This window comes from Lichenostomus cassidix, chromosome 5 (assembly GCF_008360975.1).
Source record: "Lichenostomus cassidix isolate B80296 chromosome 5, HeHo_3.0, whole genome shotgun sequence".
Classification (NCBI taxonomy): domain Eukaryota; kingdom Metazoa; phylum Chordata; class Aves; order Passeriformes; family Meliphagidae; genus Lichenostomus; species Lichenostomus cassidix.
In genome coordinates, this window is record NC_139486.1 from 38,965,927 (window position 1) to 38,986,587 (window position 20,661).

Below are 20,661 nucleotides of genomic sequence, written 5' to 3' on the forward strand. Positions count from 1 at the left end.
GAGTCAGCTGCTATCCCTTATACAGAAATCTCTTTTTCTCAATACTACTCTGTATATAGTTCTCCGGTAACTCCCTGTGCATATCACAGCTTTATCCATGACAGTTCATTGTAAAAAAAACAGTTCAAAATGATGATTTTGAGTTGGACAGAACCAGGCTTGTAATGCCTTTAGTCAGGGACAGAAAATGTGTTTGGAAAGTTTTCTCTGATATAACAAATATTTCCATGGAGCTGCAGAACCTCAGCACAGCCTCAGGGCCTGCTGAGATCCTGACTTTCCTCTCCTCCCATCTCACGCACAGCATTGCACTTCCATTCACTCGGAACTTAAATGCCACTGGAGTCCTGGCAAGCTCATTCTTGTGTACACACACTCAGAGATCCCATCCCTGTCCTCTTCACCCAAGCACGGTGCACACACACAGCCTGTCATACACTCTCCCACCAACCCACACACATGCAAACCACTCCAAATGGAATCTAGATTTGTAAACTGCTGACCACATCCATAAACAAACTTGTTTAAAATTAGACTCCTGCAGTAAACAGTGGGTAGTATGAGGAGCCTGGGGAGAGGCTTTCTGCCAACTCTAGCCCTGACCTGCCCTGGCCCTTCCTCTAGATCCTGTGTTATATTTACTTTGGAGCAGCACAGAAGCAAGCTGGGATACAGCCTGGAGCCCTAACTAACTTGTTCCTTTTCCTCTCTCTTAGTTACAGAGAGATATAGTACTCCTATACAGTTCAGTTACAGTTCAGTATAGTTTGCTCCCAACTTGGATGAGTTCTTAATCAGTGGCAAGAGGTGGAAAAGGAAAACATTTTAGACTTCGCAAACTAGTTTCGTGTTTGACATTGGCTTTCACACTTCACTGTTTTATCTGTGTGCTAGCTAATACTTGTTCCCTTGAGATGAATCTTCTCAAAAGAGTGAGGGACTTCTCATAATCATCCTAATAAGAAGACAGCAACTTCTATGGAAATGGCTGTATGGGGCTGCATAATATCTGTTCTGAATATGCAGGATGCTGTAGAGTTGTGCGTATTTCCAGTTGGTGCTATGTACAACACAGAACTACAGTTTAAGCCACAGTCTGGTAGGTCAGGAGGATGCTTTGCTGGTTACAGCCTTGAGTTATAAGTTGCTTTCTGTTCTTTTAGAGTTCCTGGAAAGTGTGGCTGCCATTTATCAAGACCTACTGGCTGGTAAGAATCCAAATACTGTGATTGTGCCAACATCATCCTCTGGGCAACATCGGCAGCGGCAACCCCCAAATGACTGCAACCCACTTGAAGGAGTAGAGGCATCTCTCTTCTACCAGTGCCTGGAGTCCTTGTGTGACAGATCAAAATACAGGTATGAATGGAGTCTAACATATGAATTTGAAGTCTCTGTCTCTGGAGACCCTTTGTAAGGTTGGAGCTGTAGAGGAAGAAATAGAGGACTTTGAACAAGCTGATACTCCCACATGGATCTCATTGAAGAAGTACAAAAAGAAACATCACAGCTGAGCAGCTTTAACTGAATGAGAGAAACAATTTCATGGACCTAAAAAGCATGGGATTTGAATTGATTCTTGAAGTAATGGATTGATTTGGGTCTCTGCTCTCCATCTCACTTCTGCATTGACACTTTCATCTTGGCAACATCCATCATGAGTTAGCTAGAGGGCATAAACAAGTGTAGTTGTGTTCTTAGGAGTTGAAAGAGCTCACTAGGTGGATGGAGGATGAAGACTTAGTATCTAGGCAAGTTCACACTGTTAATCTGTACCTGAGCCTGTGTTGGAGCTGGTCTCCAGCTACAGATCCCAGGCACAAGACTAGCTTTAGTTCAGCAGGGGATGGAGCAATACCAGACTTCATTGTATAGCTTTGACAGACACTTTCATCATAGTTTCTTGCAGGTATTACACCCTCCTGGAAGGTCATGGTCTAGAAACACAAAATAACTCAGGACACAAGTTCCCCCTGATTTCTACTTCACATTTCCAAATCCAAATTTGAGATCCACAAAATTACTGCTGAACTGCTGTCCAGTGCTATAGATATCTAAGCACAGAGTTGACAAGTTGTTTTGCTCTTTTAAACAACAAAAGCTCTACATTCCCTTTATGTCCTGAGAACTTCAGATGGGAAGACTACTGTGAGCCCATCTGGTAGATCAGGCTTTGCACAGCACTGTTAGGGGAGCCATTCCCAGCCTTTCACACAGGAGCTCAGTACTCAGTCAGGCTTTGGTAACCACTTCTGCCTGAGGGATCATCAGCCCACACCCACATCTCCTGGGGTACCACTACACCACTGGCTTTTTAACATTTCCTCTTCATGAGGCAGCTTGATTTTGCATGAAATCCTTCAAGGGGTATCAGTCAAGAGCAAGAATCACCATGAAGATACTGCTTGGAAGTCAGGGCCAGGGGTTAAGGTGAATATAGAAGAAGGGGATATGGTAATTTAGTCCTTACCTAACTAGTGTTCTCTGACATATTTAGGCTATCACTGGAGAGGTTTTCCTGCCCCTTGGATGACTTATCAGTGATAATAGTGTGAGAACAGCGTTATATAACAGCCGAAAGTGTTCAAAAACATGTGTATGTGGCCATTAGGGACATGGTTTAATGGTGAACTCCGTGCTGCTCCATTAACCACTGGGCTCAGTGATCTTAGTTTTTTCCAAACTTAACACTTCTCTGAAAGTTTATTGACTTCCAAAAGGAAGTATTACTCAGAGGATTTTTGAAAGCACATGCTAATGGTTGGGATGAGTATGCATGTGAGTGAATCTAGGCTTTTCTCTCTGTGCTTCGAATGAAGACAGGTAAGACTGCTCCTAGGGATGTCCCCCAGTTCAAAGATCTTGCTTAGCAAATGGGAAACAGATCCAGTGCTCAATAAGCAAGCTGTTGGCTGTTTGTTTTAAAATGAGTCAGGGCAACCTGAGAGTGTTAGAACAGGTAAAAGGGTTTATTTCTCCAGTTTGAGCTGGGTCTTAGAAAAAAAAAAAATTATAATTTAGAAGACAAGATGATCTCCGTTTCTCTTTTCCTAGCTGTCCACCTTCTGCTCTTGTGAAGGAAATGTTGAGTAGTGCACAGAGAATGACCTTCTGTGGATTCCTTATGGCTCTTGCAAAGGATCAGGGCATCAATCGAGCCCTAGGTAAGACTCCTGGGAACGATACAGCTCTAGATTTTCAGTCACTCTCTATTTCTGTAGAATTTCCTTTGTAATTATACCCCACATTTTACACTGTCAGGAAGAGAGTGAGGGAAAGTTTTTCATCTTTTTATTGATGAATTAACTTTAAAAAACATAACGCTGTACCTTACTGTCTGCCTGAAACTGTGGAGCTTCCTCAAGGATTACTGAATTGAGGTGCCATCCTATGTTTTAGCCCTTTGTGCTCCCACAGATTTTAAATGGCTGCTCTCATCTATAAGAAGAGAAGGCACACCTAATGAAAAACCTCTGCTGCCTCCTTGGCTCAAAGGTTCAAAGCCCAGCCTTTCCCAGATCTTTCCCATCTTCCCTCAAGGCAGTGTGATTTTGCTAGTAGCTATCTATGGCTGAAAATCTGGTCATAAAACACAAACTGCTAGAAAAATCTGTACCACATTGCTGTGGGAGCCACAGGGACTACCAAACACCATCTCACTGCTTGTTTCTATGTTGTGCTGGTTTGGAGCAAGGAAGCAGTGTTGCATTGGCAAAGAACAGTATGTAATCCATCCATAATTCAGTCACAGTTTCATATTTCCCCCATATGCCTTGCTTGTGCACTTCCTCCTCCCACAAAAAGGAACAGAAATGGCTTTTCTGTTTGACAAGATTGTTTCCAGGAGATAAAATTAAATGGCAGGAGCAGGGGGGGCGGTGTGTATGTGGGGGTGTTCCAAAACACTCATCTTCAGTCATCTCCACTCAGCAAGTCACCTGGCCACTAAGGGTAGGCTCTCTCTGTCTTTGGGTAAGTATTCTCTTCCTCTGCTTCTAGGCTTGAGTGTCTGCCAGTCCCTATATTGCAAAAACAAAACTCAATGAAAAGGTGTACCTTGCCTGAAGGCTGCTTCTTTTGCACAGGTGTGTGTCGTAGTACAGTAAAAGTGTGCCTTCCCTAGCTGAGCCCCTTCTTGCAGCAAACCATTTAAGCTGCTAATGCTCCTCTGGGGCAGGGCAGATTATATATCAAAGGTGTATGAATACAGCCCTGCAATCCCCTCTGCAAACAGGCTTAGAAAGCAGTGTATTCACTGGGAGGAAGGTGATGCCTGGATGGCAGCAAGCAAAATCTTTTTTTCCTTTGCCCTGTGAAATCCACTTCCAGTCACACACAAAGAAAACAGATGAAAAGAAAAAAAATCCTGCCCACAGCCTCCATTGTGCCATCCACAGTGAGTGGGTTTTCATTTCCATTAATGTAGGCCCATCCTCTGGCTCTCTGCCAGCCTCCTGCTGAGGCCTCTCTCAGAGGAGGGGCAGCAGCCACAAGTCTGACAGGTGCTAGCATTTTGGCAAGGAAAGGAGGATTCTTTTCCTGGTGTCTTTTAATCTCTCCTGAAGGGTGATTTCAATAGTCTTTGGTTTGTAGGGGATCACAAGTTCCCCAAAGCCCTTCGGCGAGAGCAGTTTCAGGCAGAGGAGGTTTTGGTCTCACAAAGCCAGCAGCTCCTCTTGACGAACAGGGATAGGGATTAAAGCAGCTTGTTCAGGCTGGGACAGTGCTGATGAGTTTGCCAGGCAGACTGGAATCTGCAGTGTAACTCCAATGTCAATGTTGATTTGTAAATTCTTTAAGTGCCATTTATCAACTTTCCCAAGTAATTCTTGTGCCTTAGAGACTTCACTGTGCACTCTACAACTACAGAAACAAGTTAAGCTTTAGTTGCTTTTTCTTTTAACTGAGCCCACTAAAAGAAGCAGGTTGGGACGCTTCCATGGATCTCCTGACACTGTTTTGCAGTGCCAGTCTTTCCTGTTCATTTGCAGGAGGACTAGACCAGAACCCAGGGGGAATCAGTTCTGGTCGAAACTTACTCTAGTTTTCAGGCACTCATTGCTACATTTTTGATGACTGCTGCCAGCCTGCTTCTGTGGGACAGGTGGATCTCCAGCCTCTCCTTCAAGAGCAAGGTAACAGAGCCAGAAAACAGATTTGTGTCCCCACAGGGAATACAAAGCCCCTTGCCAAAGGTATTGAGTGTAGCACCCAGGTCTCCTGAAAAAAAGAGCATTCCTCACTGAACTGTTGATATAGATTATCAAATGGTTTTTTTGTCCTGGTGTATGCAGTGGTACTCTCCAGGCTCTTGTAGGTAATCTCTGTGCTGTTCTCTGTCATTTCTGTGCTGGCTGATCACACTCTTCCATGACCCCTATACAAGGTGGAGTTTGTTAAAGAATTAGGAAGGAGGGCTATCCTAAGAGCCCCATCTTCCTTTCTGGCTTTGCTAAGGTGCCAGTGTTTTCAGAGAGGACCAAGGAGGATCAAGCAGCTGCTCTAGTCCTAAACTATACCACATCCTTCATCTGGAGCAGGGTTTCTAATGTGAAAAGGAGCATGTTGTGATCTTATGCTGAGAGGGTACCCAAGTACTGGCCCAGCCTTTCACGCTCACACCCAGACAGCAAGCAATACCAGAGCACAGTTCATCCACACTTAGCTCCTGCAGACCATGTGCACAAGAGTCAGGACTGACTTTCCTGAGTTGCAAGGAAAGCAAAAGCCTTAAATCTGTGGCATGTTTTGATCCCCAAGCTCAGTGCACAAGAAAGGCAGGTGGCACAAAAATATAAAGGTCCCTGGGTGGTATAGCACGTTTCAGGCTGTGGCACTGACAATACCACATCTGTTACTCTCATAGGATCTGGGACTGGTGACTGTACTGGACAATGAGCAGAGGCCCAAAGTTGACAAACTGCCATCTCCCTGAAAATTAGTACTCAGTAATTTTGTACAGTGAATGAAAACTGCCAATCCTTAGGGTTGTGGGAAGTGAGACTACTGAGGCTACCTCCCATTTAGTCTGAGCTCAGCTAGAGCATGTGTGAAAGACACAGAAAATGGATCATTGTTCATTATCTGTCTGTGATCCTCAACATTCGCTGTCCATTTCTCTAGTAGGTACAAGGAAAAGTGTTCTCTGTCTTGCTTTTGGATGCTGATTTCCATCCAAATCCATCAGATTTTGGATGCTGCTATGGCTTGCACACTTTTCTTGAAGAACAAATAGCCTAACTCTGCTCTGATACTTTCGTTGGTTGGTTTTTTCCCCCAGGGGCTCTGCCAGATAAAGGAGACTTGTTTCTGGACCCTGCCATGGATCAGGAACTTGAGAAATTGTAAGTGGTATTGCCTAAACTAGATTAAAGATAGCAACAGATTAAAGGTAGCATGCTTAAGAAGAGTGTAATAAAGTGCTGTCCTACTCCTCTGCTCTACTGTAAAACAACAGAGGAGCTAAAAGAGCAGCCTGAACAGGAAAGGCTTCTTTTTTTGTGGTGGCTCAGTGCATTTATCAAAATCCTTACAAAAGTCTTCAGAAACAGAGGGGAAGAGTGTGACTCAAAGAGGGATCTAGAGGAAGCAGCAGTCTCTACTGAACAGGGAAATTTTGTTTGCATGGTGAAAAGTAGGAGAGTTGGAAGACACAAGTTCAGCCCAGCAGATATGTTTAAATAGGAAAAGATTCACATAGCGAGTCTGGGAAGTACCAGTGCAAGGTGTTCCCCCTCTATGCCATGAACATCTTTCCATCCCTGTGCTAGTTTTAAGTCTTCCTCCCAGGTTCACTCTAAGAGTGCTGCATTAAAGTTTATGCATCATGCTGCCTAGCATTTGTCTTTTCTCTTTCAGGGTAGCTCAGGTTTCAGGGCTTTCCATCTCTAGTCCTGCCAACTCCAGTGCAGACACAGCAACTTTGCCTGTTCGTAACTCGCCCAGGATTAACTCACCCTGGAAACCTCTACACCATCGTCGAAAAATGGATGCTGAAAGTGAAGGCTCCAATGAAGAGACAGACTCCTCTGAAAACTGAAAGTTGTGAGGGTGGGCACCATTCCCATCTTGGGTTTCTCCAGAACCCACTGGAGGAACAGCACTTCCTCCCAGAGCATCTGCTCTGACAGTGGGCTCTGTCTACATCACCAGTGTGTGTACGTGTGGCTGTGCTAGTCCCCAGTGCCCGGTTCACCCATCTTTTCCCAGGAACAACTTGCCTTTTTCTTAACTCCAAATCCATGCAGGAATAGCTCCTGTGCAGAAGCCATTTACCGCTACAGAGTTATGCTTCCCTCTGCTGGCAGGCAAGACAAGCCAGCAGGCGCCAGCTCTGCCACCGCTTGGAAACAACCAGGTGTGCTCTCACCGGGATGCTCCCTCCCAGTTCCGCACTTCAGCAGGTGCTGAAGCAGTGGGAGCACAGTGCAGGCTGCTCGCCAGTGTTCTGTCCTGTAGCTCTGTTTAGATTTGACACAGATAACGGAGTGGTTAAATCACCAGCTCTGCACTTGTGTTCCATTATTATTCCCAGTAAAGCTGCATCTGCATATGATCAAAGGTAAGGAAATTCCTGAAGTTCCTAAAAAGGGCAGCTTAGATATTGCCAGGCATCCTGTCTCTGCTTTGTGCTTTCTCCTCCATGTATCCAAGATTTGCCAAAGCAAATACAGCAAATAAGCTAGATTGCAGTAAGTACTGCATGGTGCTGTCTGGCTCCACTGCTGTACCGAGTGCCCTTCTGTGAGGTCTGTCCCTCCCTCCAACAGCATATTATGGTCATTTGGGAAAGTGCATGTCAGAGGATTTGGGAGAGGGTGAGGGTCTTTACGTTCCTTGGCAACAGGTGGTATGGCTTGCAAGCATGTAGAGCACCTGCTGGGGCTGGGTGGGCAGAAGCACTAAGGGAAAATGAAGCAGTTCTCAAATGAGAGAGTCAGGGTTTTTTGTAAATATTGGTAGTGTTCTAGCAGCAGTATAGCCCTTACAACTGCAAAAATAAGTAGCATCACAATTAACTCAGCAGTTTAACCTCCACAGACATGAATGCTTTGTCTAGCCTAGCTCCTGTGCCTCAGCTTGCAGAGACTAGTTATTTCCTTGGGAACTTCAGTTTCTCACGCTTCTTTGGGAGCCTCCTTGCTCCTCCTGGTCATAATGTGCTGCAGTATGGGCCACCAGGAGCTGGTAACCCAAAGCTTGTACCAGGGTGCCAGCAGGGTTATTTATTTATTGTAAGTTAAATTATTTATGATCTGTGCATTCTCCCAGCTCGGTGAGTGGCTGTGACAGCCTGGCAATAAAGCACGCTGTGTCAGGCCTCTGCTGCGTCTGGGTCTTCGGGTCTTCTGTGCTGCCCCAGGCCCTCCTCAGAGGGAGTGGTATCTGGTGGGCAGGACCAGTGCAGGGCTATGGCCAACTTCCAGGGCCCCACCAGCCCCTCGCCAGCCCCCCCCCTCAGTGCCAGGGTGGCACTTGCAGCCACAGTAGACTGCCACTACGAGTGCTTGTCCTGCAGCCGCCCCACTGCTCCCTGGAGCTCCAAGGCCCATGGGTGCTGTGATTCTGACACAACTGTGTCAGGGCACAGGGAAAAGGAACAGGAAGACCTGACCCTTAGCCCCCCATGCCCCACCGAGGTGAAACATCAGCACAGAGAGCCAAGTCACCTTTCCCCTCCTGCCCACAGCTACCGCAGCCCCTCAACTGGATAGCAGAGGTGAAGCCTGTGCAAGCCTCTTCCTAGACAGAAGGCTCCAGAACAAACAGCCTCAGCCTCCCTTTTGCTAAGTGTATAACTAGCCCTTTCCCACCCTTTTCCTTTCTACCTAGTCCTCAACACCATAGCCCAAGGAAGAGAAAAACACACTCTTGTTAAAACCAGAGACCAAGCTGAACAGGACTAAAATGGCAGTCCTCACTGCTGCACCTCATGGTTAAGTCAGAGGCTCAGTATTTTGACCTGATCCAAAGCTGGGCAACAAAATAACCAGGGATCCAGTATATTTCTTTACTTCTTTACCCAGGCCTTTTTTGCTGATGATGTAGTTAGAAGCTAAAAAAATAATCTTTGCTTTGATTTTTTTTCTCCCACATTCCTATATGCTGGTTTAGAAGACAGTAAAAAGGACTAGATCATGGTAAAAGGCAAACCCTGCAAATACAGAGGACTCCACAGCACCATGGATTGGGAGCAGTGATCAGAACAAAAAACAAAAATGTGACATGATGTTCAGAAAAATAGCATTCCCCTTTCCTCTGTCACTTGGTGAGCTAAGGTGTGGGCCAAAGATGGACAGGAGCATTGACGAGGGCAGCCCAGGAGTTTCTGTCGTATCTTTTACAGCAATGAGGTTAACCCTGTAAGAAGGCCTGTCTCCACTGGCTAGTAGATAGCAGTGGGTATGAGGGCACACTGAATTTTAATAGAGTGGAATCCAGAGATATTCAGAAAGCATCCTGGGCACAGCCATGTCCTGATCCCCTCTGCTTACCTTCTCCCCTCCCCACCCAACCTAGACAAATAATACAATCCTGCGGAGTTTACTCCAGGCAAAGGTGGCATCAGTGCCTCTTGCTGGCTTCCCTTTGAGTTGCAGTCCCTGGGTCATCAATATGAACCATAACGATCCTAAGGAGGAAATAGACAGAGACACCTTGCTATAACACCTTTGTGCAAAATCCAGACTGCTAACAAGAAACTGGGGGGTTGATATTTTAATGCAGTGTGGGGTTACCTAGACAGGACACTACAAAGGCAGAAGGTAAAATGACCTTGACTTTTTAAATTCTGCCTGCAATTTGTGGGAAGAGGTATATCTGGCATAACATGTCCTGTGCAGCAGGAGGGTAAGGTTTGTCAAGTAGAGCTCACTGGCCACCTGGAATTGCTCAGCGATTGTACTGTAGTTATCAGCTATAAAAGACAGATGTCTATCTGGGACTTTGCACATAATTTGAGAAGATAGTGATAATTCCAGTGGAAGCCAGGTTATGGTGAAAGTCTCTGCACATGACAACAGTCTTTCTGAAGATGCCATAGTGTAACCTCACCTGGAGGGAGTTCATCACCCCATTGGCCAGGACAGCCATCTTGCCAGCAACTGATTTCACTCCTTGCTTGAACTGTGCAATGTCAGCTGCAGGCAGGACATTTCCAATAGACACACCACCTACAAGAACCAGGAGAAGTTAGTCCAGAGTCCCTCAGCTCCAGAAAGCATTCTGATCTACTTTCCAGTTTTCCAAAACTGCCCCTTTCCTCAACCCACTGAGTGCTAACAAACCTGAGTGGGCATTGTCTGCCTCTCCAAACAGGTCTGCAGAGCTGATCGCACTGCTGCCCGAGAGCTGCTGCAGTCGGGATCTGGCTTCATACTGCAGCAGAAAACAAAACAAAAAGGTTGTTTAGGAAGGGATCAAAGCAGGACCTGAGCAAACAGGAGGAGGTAAAGCCAGAGCTGTACCAGGGTAAGCACTGCAGAATGCATCTACCTCAGCATCTGCCTCCCTCCCGAAAAACATATCTGAAGAGATAGCTTTAGCCCCTGCAAACTTCTGCCGAGCTTCATTGGATTCCACCATGGATGGCCTGTTCTCAATCTCCCGTCTGCTGGTGGGTCTGAGGAAGCAAGAGGAGAAAACTCAGATTAAGCTCACCAATACAGAAAAGAATCAGACTTCTGTCTTCAAAGGAAAGTAGGACATCCTGAAGTGTTAGCTACCATTGGTGCTCTCCTCTCCTCTCCTCTCCCCATCTCAGGACAGTCTGCACTCAATGACCACAGACGCTGTATAAACTTACGGACCTGACAGCCAAAGAAGTGTCCAAGGCCCTTTCACTCGAGGCCCTTTTATTTGGGCTTGTCTGGGCATGTTATCTTCTGCAGCACAAGGCTCCTGTTAACAGCCATATCCATGCCACAGGTCCCACACGTATCCTGTGTCCCCTACACAAGGGGCACAATGTACAGTAGCAGTGGCAAGCACTTTACCTCTCTGAAACCGGCCGAATACTGGAAACAGTCACCTCCGGTTCCTCCTCTTTGTCCATACCCCATGAAGAATCCGTTTCCCATCGTGAGCCAAATGCATCTTCGAATGAGAAGGGACTGTATTTGTACCTAGGTACCAAAAATAGGTAATTTAGGCCAGACATGAAATTCAGGAATAAGCCAAGACTACACTGAAGCTATGTCTTACTTGGGGGGTCCAGATGTGAAGCTTCCACCATCTTCAAACAAGTCCAGTTGGGAACGGGAAGATTTTGCTACCAGCGGCGTCTCCTGCTCAATTACTTGCATCTCAGACATCACCGAGTGTGAAACAGAACTAGTACAACAAACACACAGAGTCAGGACTGATGGATCTGACAGTATCCAGTCCCTACAAGCAGCCTGCCTCAAAACTGAATCTGGCCTTTGCAGGCTGGGCAGGTGACACAAGTTTTGAGGGAGAGTTGTAGGATATCAGCGCCCTTCACACCACTTATGTATGCTCCTTCACAAGTCTTCAGATACCTTCTTAAAGAAAGAATTTTGCAGGGGGACACCTGTCAAGCAGGACTCTAGTGCTACACTGACAGGCCACACATATCTGTGGAAAAGCTCAAATGAGAACCAGAACCTTTGTACTGAGTACCTATTCCTTCTGGGGCCTGAAGCATTTTTAGCTGTAGACCAGCATATGAGCACTTTAACTCATCTCCTTGTCTGTTACAAGAGCAAACTGCTGCCTTCAAGAAACTCTTACAGAGCAGGGTACTTCCAAGACACCTGTCTGTTCTATGCCATTCGATAGCCAAGTACCTTCTGGACACCAATCCCATGCCCAGCCTCTCTGCTTGTTCACGTTTCTTCCCTTCAAGCTTCTGGAGTTTCTTCTCTTCCTTCTTCCGATCAAGCTGCAGTTCCTGATAAGCCAGTCGCATTGAGGTGACTCTAAGGGAAAGAGCCATGGTGGGTTACCAGCTCATTACCCTCCCTCACAGCCCAATGGTATAGAGGAACAAGTGGTAAAGCAACCCCAGCCACCCTTCAAAACAGCCATTTTCACAACAGCTCTGCCAAAAACCCTTGCAAAGAAGCTATTGCTAGTTTTGCTCTCTCATCTCCACTGGGATTCAACTCTTCTTTGGCTAACCATAATTTCCTTACTGTAAGCATCACACTGTCTATCTTCTCCCCCCCTGCACCCAGAATGACCCATCCAGTTCAGCCTTTACCTTTTACAGTCCTGTCCAAAGGTGAATGGAAACACACAATACAGAAGTATCTGCTCCCCTAAACTCTTCAAGGAATGCCAACTGTAATAAAATACAGCAGTATAACTTGTGCCCTGATGCAAGGGCCATATTGGCATACAGCTACTGCTCATCCTCTCATTGCATTATGTTCTGTAGTCACATTTGGTGATCCTAGGATGAACAGCATTAACCTCACACTACTTCTGCCTTATATACACAAGGTACTCATCCCAAACAGGGCACTTACATGGACTCCTCGGCTTGTTTTTTGGACTCCACTGCCTGCTGCTCCCTCAGCTGTTCTGCCACCTGGGCTTGCCGTTCAATCTCATTGAAGCTCTGGCTGCTTACTTTCTGGGCTCCAAGGCCTTTTTTTGCACCCAACTTGGAAAACAAAAAGAAAAACCTGTGAATTCTTCATCCTGAATTGTTCATTGTAGAAGAAAACCTGAATCCTACTTCTTGTTGCACCAATCAGGCTTTCAGTCTCTCTGTGTAGTCACAACCTGTAAACCCAAAAGAGCTTGCAACACATTATGGAAGAACACCCAAGAGTTAATCCACCAGAGGCCAGCACTTAAGAGATCAGCCAGATATGCTTCAGACCAGAACCAGTAATGATCCAAGACCTAATTTTTTTGGTAATAATACACAGGCTGTTTAAGGTGTCCTTTCCCCAAAACAGATCTCTACAGCTTTATCACACAGCTTTGCTAAGGGCAGAAAGCAAGGATCAGGGAAAGGATCAGCAGAAATGCAAGACATGCTTTACCTCCCCTCCATGAAAGAACTCAAGACATACCCCTTTCTTGGCAGCTCCTGGCTTCTTCTTTCCAATGAGGGAGGATTTAAGTTCTGCAACAGAAGGGAAGCAGCAAATAAGCAGAAGTGAATTAATTTCAGAGGCCAAAATTAGACAGCAACCCATATGAACATCCACTACAGTCCAGCTGCTATAGCATCCAGGGCACACCATGCAGCTTCACATCAGAAAGATGCATGTAGAAGCTCCACAGTTGCAGACTGGTGGCCTGACAAAGCATGTCCATTTCTGGAGAAACTTATAATTGAATTAAGAACTGTGAATAGCTCCTCTGAGTGTTAAGTAGTAGGTGAACCCACCCAGTAGGGATCAGGACAGTTAGAGAAAGACTAGGTTTATTCCATACACAGATTCAAGAAAATGCAGCTTCAGTGGCACATGAAGGTCAGTGCCTCACTGATGCCTTTTGGACAAAGCAGCAAGAACCCTAAAGTCATGTTTACATAAACATACCAGCAAAAAAATGGACCTAAAGTGCAGCAAGCTGTAGAAGCAACAGGTTCCCCAACACCTTGCACTTGTCACTCTTGAGGGCATGCCACACTTGTAAAACCAGACAAGGGCCAGCCAAGCAGCAGATGTCTGGGGAAAAGTGTAAGAACAAAGCAGAAAGGGACTGCCTAAAACATTTTCCAGCTTCCTATAGGTAGCTCCAAAATCTTTTATTGCCCTTGTTGGGCTGTTCTTCCACATGTGCACATCTCCTGACTTTCTACAGCCACATGACCTTTGTTAGCCCATAGATCATTCTTGACAGCCTTTCCTTTATCTTTTCTAGCCTGACCATAATTTTTTTTAATAAGGGGGTTCAAAATATTTACACTATCTGAGACTGTTTTCTGCTCATTGTTCCTAACACTTCATTCAAGGTTTGTGTTTGGGGTTTTGTATACTGTCAGGAAACATTTAACAGAAATGTTAATAAGGTCTCTTTACAGATATGACATATCTGGTTTAGATCTCAATACAGCACATATAAGCTTTGGCTCGTTCTCTCCCTTTTAAGCACAGGAAGCTAAAGTCAGAATTGAAGGCAGAGTCTCAGGAGGGGCAAGCAGAGTTGTCACAAGCAGCCAGCGCAGGCCAGCTGTTAGCCAGTTACCTCCAGCAGGAGCGGCCCCTTGTGTTGACAGATACATGGACATGTCTGAGGAAGAGACGTAAAACATGGGGAATGAACAGACACCTCAGGACACAGGCCTTTCACCCAGCATGAACCCACTGTGGGCTAAGAGCATGCTCTCAATAAGGAAAGAAGCTCCAGTTACATGTTCTGTGTGCAGCCAGGACAGTAATGGCAGGGGAAAATCAGATACAAATCCCTATTACTCTGAAAGCAAAAAATTCATTTGCCTCTAAAGGTTCTGTGGGGAAACAAACCTAACAAACAGCCACGTGGCCTTGATCACCCAAGTTCTAGATATGCAAGTGCCAGGTTTTGTCCAAAGCTCAAAACCAGGAAAAGAGACTTTTGGGAATGCAACAGCAACATCCTAAGTACTGGCTCCACAGGGAGATAAGCTTGTTTCAACATTCTGGAAACTGGCGCATTGATTCCAGCTTCACTGAACTTACTACTGAGCAGTGGGTATAAGAGCAAGACTGATCTGAGAGTGAAGAGTCTTCCTTACCTAGAGGAGCTTTAGGAGATGTGCTCAGCAAGTCAATAGATGGGCCTTGGCTGGCATCTGTGGGCACAAAACCAAAAGAGAACATTCAGCAGATTGATTCTCAACCCTTTTCTTTCCAGTATGTTCATAGTTCTATTGCATCTCTCCTAGCTCCTCTGCCCCCACAAATAGATCAAGTTACAGCTTGAAATATGCAATTTCCCAACCACAACAACTTTACACCTCCACAGAGCAAATGATTCCCTCTGCAGTGTTCTTCACACAGAAAAAGAAAGCAAACACTGCGGAGAAATATACAAAGCTGTTTCAAATTACAACTATGCCCCCAGATTCTTGGTGTCCTTGTCATTCACCCTAGAACATAGGTCATTTGCAGACCCACCAAATTCAAGGGATAGAGAAGAGTGTTTAGACGAATAATTATGTCTGAAAGCAGGGAAATGGGGCAACTAATCCCCAAAACAGTTTTGTGTGCATTTCAAGAAAAATGAAGAACTGATCCCAAATGGAGCAGTGTTTTTAGAAGTCTCCACTAATTTAACTTAGTGTAAGAGTGCACAGAACTTCCACTCCTTCAAGCCAGAACTTCCACTTCTTCAGCCCTTTCCAACAGTGGTACAGAACTGTATTCTCCTGGAAATGAAGGCAGGCTCTCAGAAAAATTATTCAGCAAAGAACTCACTTGAAACTTCACTGCCTTCTGATGACTTTGCTGCTTTTTCCACCTCTGGAGGACACTGTGCAGGATTCTGGTTGGCATCTGCTGCATCCCAGGTACTGGAAGACTGCAAGGAGATACTCATTCCAGTTATTTGCAAAAGATGAATGAACCAAATAATCCTGAATTTACTTCAAGTTTAGTGACCTGTATTCAATTTTAGGCCAAAAGAAACTTATTCCAAACTTCAGACTATGCCTTCCTTGAACATAACATATGGACAAGTCCACATTCCATTAACAGGGACAAAAATTTAAAAAAAAAAAAAAAGGAGGAAGCTAAGCTGAATGAAAGGCCAGGATGTATGAAAGAATCATTTGACAGGTGGCTAACGCAAGGACTTCTCAAGTGAAACGAAATTAGTTTAAATCTGACATAAAGTGTGAATGAGTGTTCCTGGAAAAATTTAATCTCTACTTCCACTGTGTCTATTTGCCATGCAGCCAATTCTCATATTACTCTGTGCACCTGAGAAAGTCTGCCTGGCACTGTGCAGTTGCCCAAATCCCCTTTACCAGGGTCTGTGCACTGAAAAGTTTCTTCTAAACCAGATGTTCAAAGTATTAGCTAGTTCCTGCTTTAACTGTATGAAGAAACTAAGCATTAACACAGCACACAAAGCATCTTCCAAGGCATAGCTGGTAGCTCTGAGTACTTCTTGAAGTTAAAAATGATCTCAAAAACAAAAGACATGAATCTCACAGGGACTGTTCAGATCTGTGACTATGTCCCAGGCAGATGACTGAATCTTACTTCCTCCATGTTACTACTGAATTATACAATTTAGAGTCCTTCCAAGCTAAGTGGGAGTGCTCCTCGCTGAACAGCTGGCTATTGGAGAGCTATTAAGGCTGCCTGGTTTAGGTAGCTCTTCTCACCTGTGTGTGCTCCATGAAGAAATCAGCATCACTCTTGTCAGGGGAGTGCCCAGGGGCTCCACTTAGTCCATCTATAAGCAACTAAGAGAGGAGAGGGAAAAAAGAAAGTATCCTATAAGACTCAGCATCCAGCACTACACATCTAGCACTGCAGAGCTCTCAGACTTACATCAGTGCCATACTTGGCCATGGCAGCACTTGCCAGCTGCCGGATCTTCTCCCTGTACATCTGGGCAGCTCGACTGTTATATTTAGCATTGGCATCTGTGGTGGTACAGCCATGCTGGCGGAAGAAAGCCGTCTGAAAAGAGAAGAATATTCAGTCTCCTGACTGCGAGAACATACTCAAGCAAGCACTAGACAAACTCAACAGACAAAACTTCCCAGAGACAGGGGATAATGTAGTGAGAACACAGCATGAACCAACCATTCATTGATCAGCTTTCTACAAGTCTCAATCCAGATGCCTATGAAAATCATCTGTCCTCTTTACAGAGGGATGAATCTGAGTCACAATGCTGAGCATGAGCTTTCAAACTGATCAGTGTTATTAATTCCTATCATTTAAGAAAGCTATACCTCTAATTTAAATGAGGTGCAAAAAAATGACAGATCTGCACGTCAGAAAACAATGCATGGAAAGGTCACAGTTTTGTGTTCCAAGCACATTTGACAAATGACTCTCCTTCATTATATATTTCAGGTACCAAGAAAGCCACACAAAGGAAAGGGACAAGAAACAGAGGATGTGGATTAGCAAGAGGGAAAGCAAGCAAAATGCCTACAGAGGCTCCTCACCGCGTTGGCATTACTGCCCACTTGCATACACCTCAGCTGGAACCAGTTCCAGTTAGAATCCAACTCCGTGGACCTGTGTGAAAACCAATTATTTCTATTAATTAAGAGCAGGCATACCAAATGCAAAAGCAATCTCTGGCCTAAAATGGTCAGATATCCCACTACTATCCCAAAGTCTAGGAGGCCAAGGTGGAAAAAACATCTTCGTAACTTCTTTGCTCCTGTAAGAAATTAATTTCAATTTTTAAAGTGAGGAAAAGGACCAGCTTTTATCCAAATTTTGAGAATTTCTCACTTCTTGTTTAGAGGGCAGAGCTTCAGCTAGGAAAGCACAGCCAAGAACTTTTGTTCTACATGTGATCTCACCACAACACGAGAGACTCATATTCAGCCCGTCCCACAGATTAGGCCAAAACACATGACAAAGCAATTGAGAATACATCCAAGTGAAGCGAAGGGACACAGTGTGTCTCATATCAATTACTCAACTTCCCTCCTAACAAGGAAAGGTCAAAGTTCTGTTACATTAAAATGCTATTTTTTACAAGTACTGAAAACAATAACTAGGCTGAAAAGCCAACACCATCTTCCCCATTAGGTTGATACCGAAAAGATTAAACAGTATGCCTTTTTTTGCCTTATTCAGCATTACGAGAAAGCATATACATCATACTGCTGCTTTACTGGCAAGTTTCACACACCACATTCTTATGTCTGCTCTGACAATTCGAAGTCCAGACAGCGTTTCTGCAAGGTTAGCAAAAGCAACATGTCGATGTTCCACTCGAGGAGCTTTGGAAATTCCATCTTGGAAGTACTGAGTGACCCAGAACCTCCAGGAAGCAAGACACATAAAACCCGAGGAGATCGCTCAGCGATAAGGCTTCTCTCACAGTCCCTGCGTGCTCCCACCCCAAGGCGGGCTGGCTGCTCCGGGCCTGCGGGGGTACCGCGCTCCCCGCTCTCCACGCACCTGATGAAGCTGAGGTGCACGCCCAGGGACCTGTGGACGCCGGAGCAGTCGATGCACAGGAAGACCCCGTAGGTGATACTGGCCCAACTCGGGTTCTTGGCGCCGCAGTCGAAGCACGACTAAAGCGAAGGCAGAGGGAGAGGCAGGCTGAGGCGGCGGCTCTGCCGCACCGCCACCCCCTGCCCCAGCCCGGCGGCTCGGGCCGCTCTGCCCAGGCCCTCCCCAAGGGCCTCTGCCCAGCGGCCCAACAGCCGCCGCAGCGCGGCCCGCAGCCCACCGGGGCCCGGCCGGAGCGCAGGCCGCGGCCGTAGGGAAACAGCGCGGCACGGGGAGTCCGGCAACCCCCGGCCGCTCCCCCTACCTTGTTGGCCGGCGCTGCCCGGAGCCGCTTGAAGAGGGTCTGGATCTCCGTCTTACTCGGCTCCGCCGCCATGATCTCTCCTTCCCAGACACCCCCGCGGGGACGGCGGCCGGCCGGGCCCAATTGGCTCCGCGGCAGCTCCGTGCTGGGCTGGGCCGGCCCCCTCCGCCGCGTCTGTGGCTCTGGGCAGTCGGAAGAGAGCAAGGTCTCTCTTCCCCTCCGGTCCCGGGCTGTGCGATAGCCTTAGCTCCGGGTCAGCCTGGCCGCTACTGCCGGCCCGGCGGCTCGCGGGGATCACGGCCTCGCCTTGCGCACGTCGGCCGTTGCACGCCCCGAGCCCCCCGGCAGCTCGCAGCGCTCACGGTGGTCCCACGGGCCCTTGCTCGGCGCGGCTTTCTGGCTGTGCCCCTCCTTTCGGGGCCTCTGCGGGCCCGGACCGAGAGAAGGGCTCTTCGGAATGGCAATGAGGCAGTGCCTGCCGCGGGTCAGCTGCTACGGGGGGAAAAGCTCAGAACAGCGTTTGCAGGCATCACCTGCTCCAGCAGCCCGACCTCAGGGCACCGGGCCTGGTACACTGACACGAGCGAACGGTGATTTGGAAATGATTTACAGAATCACAGAATGTCCTGAGTTGGAAGGGACCCATGTAGATCATCGAGTCCAACTCCTGGCCCTGCACAGGATATCCCCAAGAGTCACACCATCTGCCCAAGAGCATTGACCAAAGATCTCTTGAACTCTGCCAGGCTTGGTGCTTGACCACTTCCCTGGGGGAGCCTGTTCAGTGCCCAACCACCCTCTGGGTGAAGGACCCTTTTTTAGTATCAAACCTAAATCTCTGCTGACACAACTTCAGGCCATTCCCTTGGGTCCTGACACTGGTCACTAAAGAGATCAGTGCCTGCCCCTATGCTTCCCCTCGTGAAGATACTGAAGACAACGATGAGGGATGAGTTCCCCTCAGTTTCCTCCAGGCTGAAAGACAAGTGACTTCAGCCTCATGCCTCATATGGCTTCCCCTTCAAGACCCTTCAATACTCCTGATTTAATCATGGGAGACCTCTCAAGAAGCTATTACTTGGCTATGCAGTAATCAAGGCAGGATGAAGCAGTAATCAGGGTAGGGAAGTTGGTAAATTTACAGGCTTTTTTTTCACTTATTTCCACATTGTCCACAGATGTTAAGGTAGGCAATAGAATTCATTGCAATGGGAACCTAGGACTTGTGATCATAGGAAGATACATAAAGTACTGGGACATAGAGATGCAGTCAGGAAAAACAGAGCTGCTGAGGAAAAAAAGCCCTGCAGAAAAACCCTTGCAGTTTTTGCCAAGTCGTGAGTTCTGGGAATCAGCAAAGCTCTAACTGTATGATCAGTGTGAGACCTGATATGTTAAGTGCATACAGTAAGACGAGAGGCTTCTGCCTGACACATCTGACTCAAGCTACTTTTAAGTTTCTGAGTTTCTGAGCTGGGTAGTGAAGCTTGATCTAGCCTGACTAGGGCTCATTCTTGGCAGCAGTCTTGTCTTAAGTAGTCCCTGGTTTCTGTTGCTTTTGTTCTACTACCTTAATAGTGCCTAAATGCCATTTCTGGAATTACACAAACATGTACTGGGGAAACAATTCAGGTAAAAGTAACTGATAGCATTTTCCTCACAGCTATTTTTAAACAAGTTGATGCCATTCATGGTGCAGCTGTCCTGGCAGTCATACCAGGAGAGCTGATGTCAGGATACAGTAGGGACTGGCTTCACGCTAGGACAAGGAAAGCTGCCAGAGGCTGTTCCTGAAGAACAGCAGCCAAGGCTCTCATGGGCATGGGCCATCCCCACAGTACCTGGCCATGGAGAGCCAGGCAGGCCCAGCATAGCAGCTGGATTTGACCAAGAATTGAGATAGCTGGGCAAGCTCATGGTGATGAGGCTGCTTGCAGTCAAACTGGGTCAGGATCAGGCCCAGTGATTCCCAGGCATGTCTGTGGTGATAAGGCAAGGCAAGCCTGGGGTCAGGCTGATAAACCAGCCTACAGTTTAAGATCAACAAGGCACAGCCAGAGACTACTACTCCTCCACCATAGCTCAGACAGCACCTGGGAGTTGTGGGCTAAGCTTAAATACAAACACACCCTCCGCCAACCCCATGGGCAGGAATTTTGGGTACATCCCCAGGTGAGCCTGCTCAGGACAGTGAAGGCCTGTTTGCGCAGCCAGGGCCCTGACAGGTGAAGCTAC

The 20,661-nt window shown here is 46.7% G+C and overlaps 2 protein-coding genes across 4 annotated transcripts in view; one reads left to right on the forward strand and one right to left on the reverse strand.

The window, feature by feature from the left end:
* The window catches only part of CSTPP1 (centriolar satellite-associated tubulin polyglutamylase complex regulator 1), an 82,141-nt gene extending 73,820 nt beyond the window's left edge, over positions 1-8,321 (forward strand). The window contains exons 6-9 of the mRNA XM_085062534.1: positions 1,164-1,359; positions 3,055-3,164; positions 6,281-6,344; positions 6,859-8,321. Coding sequence (XP_084918660.1) covers positions 1,164-1,359; positions 3,055-3,164; positions 6,281-6,344; positions 6,859-7,039 — 551 coding nt within the window. The 3' untranslated portion in view covers positions 7,040-8,321. The remainder of the gene's footprint in view (positions 1-1,163; positions 1,360-3,054; positions 3,165-6,280; positions 6,345-6,858) is intronic.
* Positions 8,322-8,996: 675 nt separating this feature from the next.
* ARFGAP2 (ARF GTPase activating protein 2) lies at positions 8,997-18,929 on the reverse strand. Of its 3 annotated transcripts, XM_085062516.1 has the most exons (17): positions 18,427-18,929; positions 18,066-18,184; positions 17,093-17,165; positions 16,464-16,595; positions 16,295-16,375; positions 15,381-15,483; positions 14,699-14,755; positions 14,170-14,214; positions 13,047-13,099; positions 12,492-12,628; positions 11,808-11,939; positions 11,203-11,331; positions 10,995-11,123; positions 10,495-10,621; positions 10,287-10,377; positions 10,054-10,172; positions 8,997-9,631 (listed from the first exon to the last, which is right to left on the reverse strand). In XM_085062516.1, the coding sequence occupies exons 1-17, from the start codon at positions 18,496-18,498 to the stop codon at positions 9,611-9,613; spliced, it is 1,620 nt and encodes a 539-aa protein (XP_084918642.1). In that variant the 5' UTR covers positions 18,499-18,929; the 3' UTR covers positions 8,997-9,610. The 3 variants fall into 3 exon arrangements, with proteins under 3 accessions (XP_084918642.1, XP_084918644.1, XP_084918643.1); XM_085062518.1 differs by lacking the exon at positions 18,066-18,184 and having other exon boundaries at positions 18,427-18,926; XM_085062517.1 differs by lacking the exon at positions 14,170-14,214 and having other exon boundaries at positions 18,427-18,926.
* Between the last annotated feature and the right edge of the window lie 1,732 nt (positions 18,930-20,661).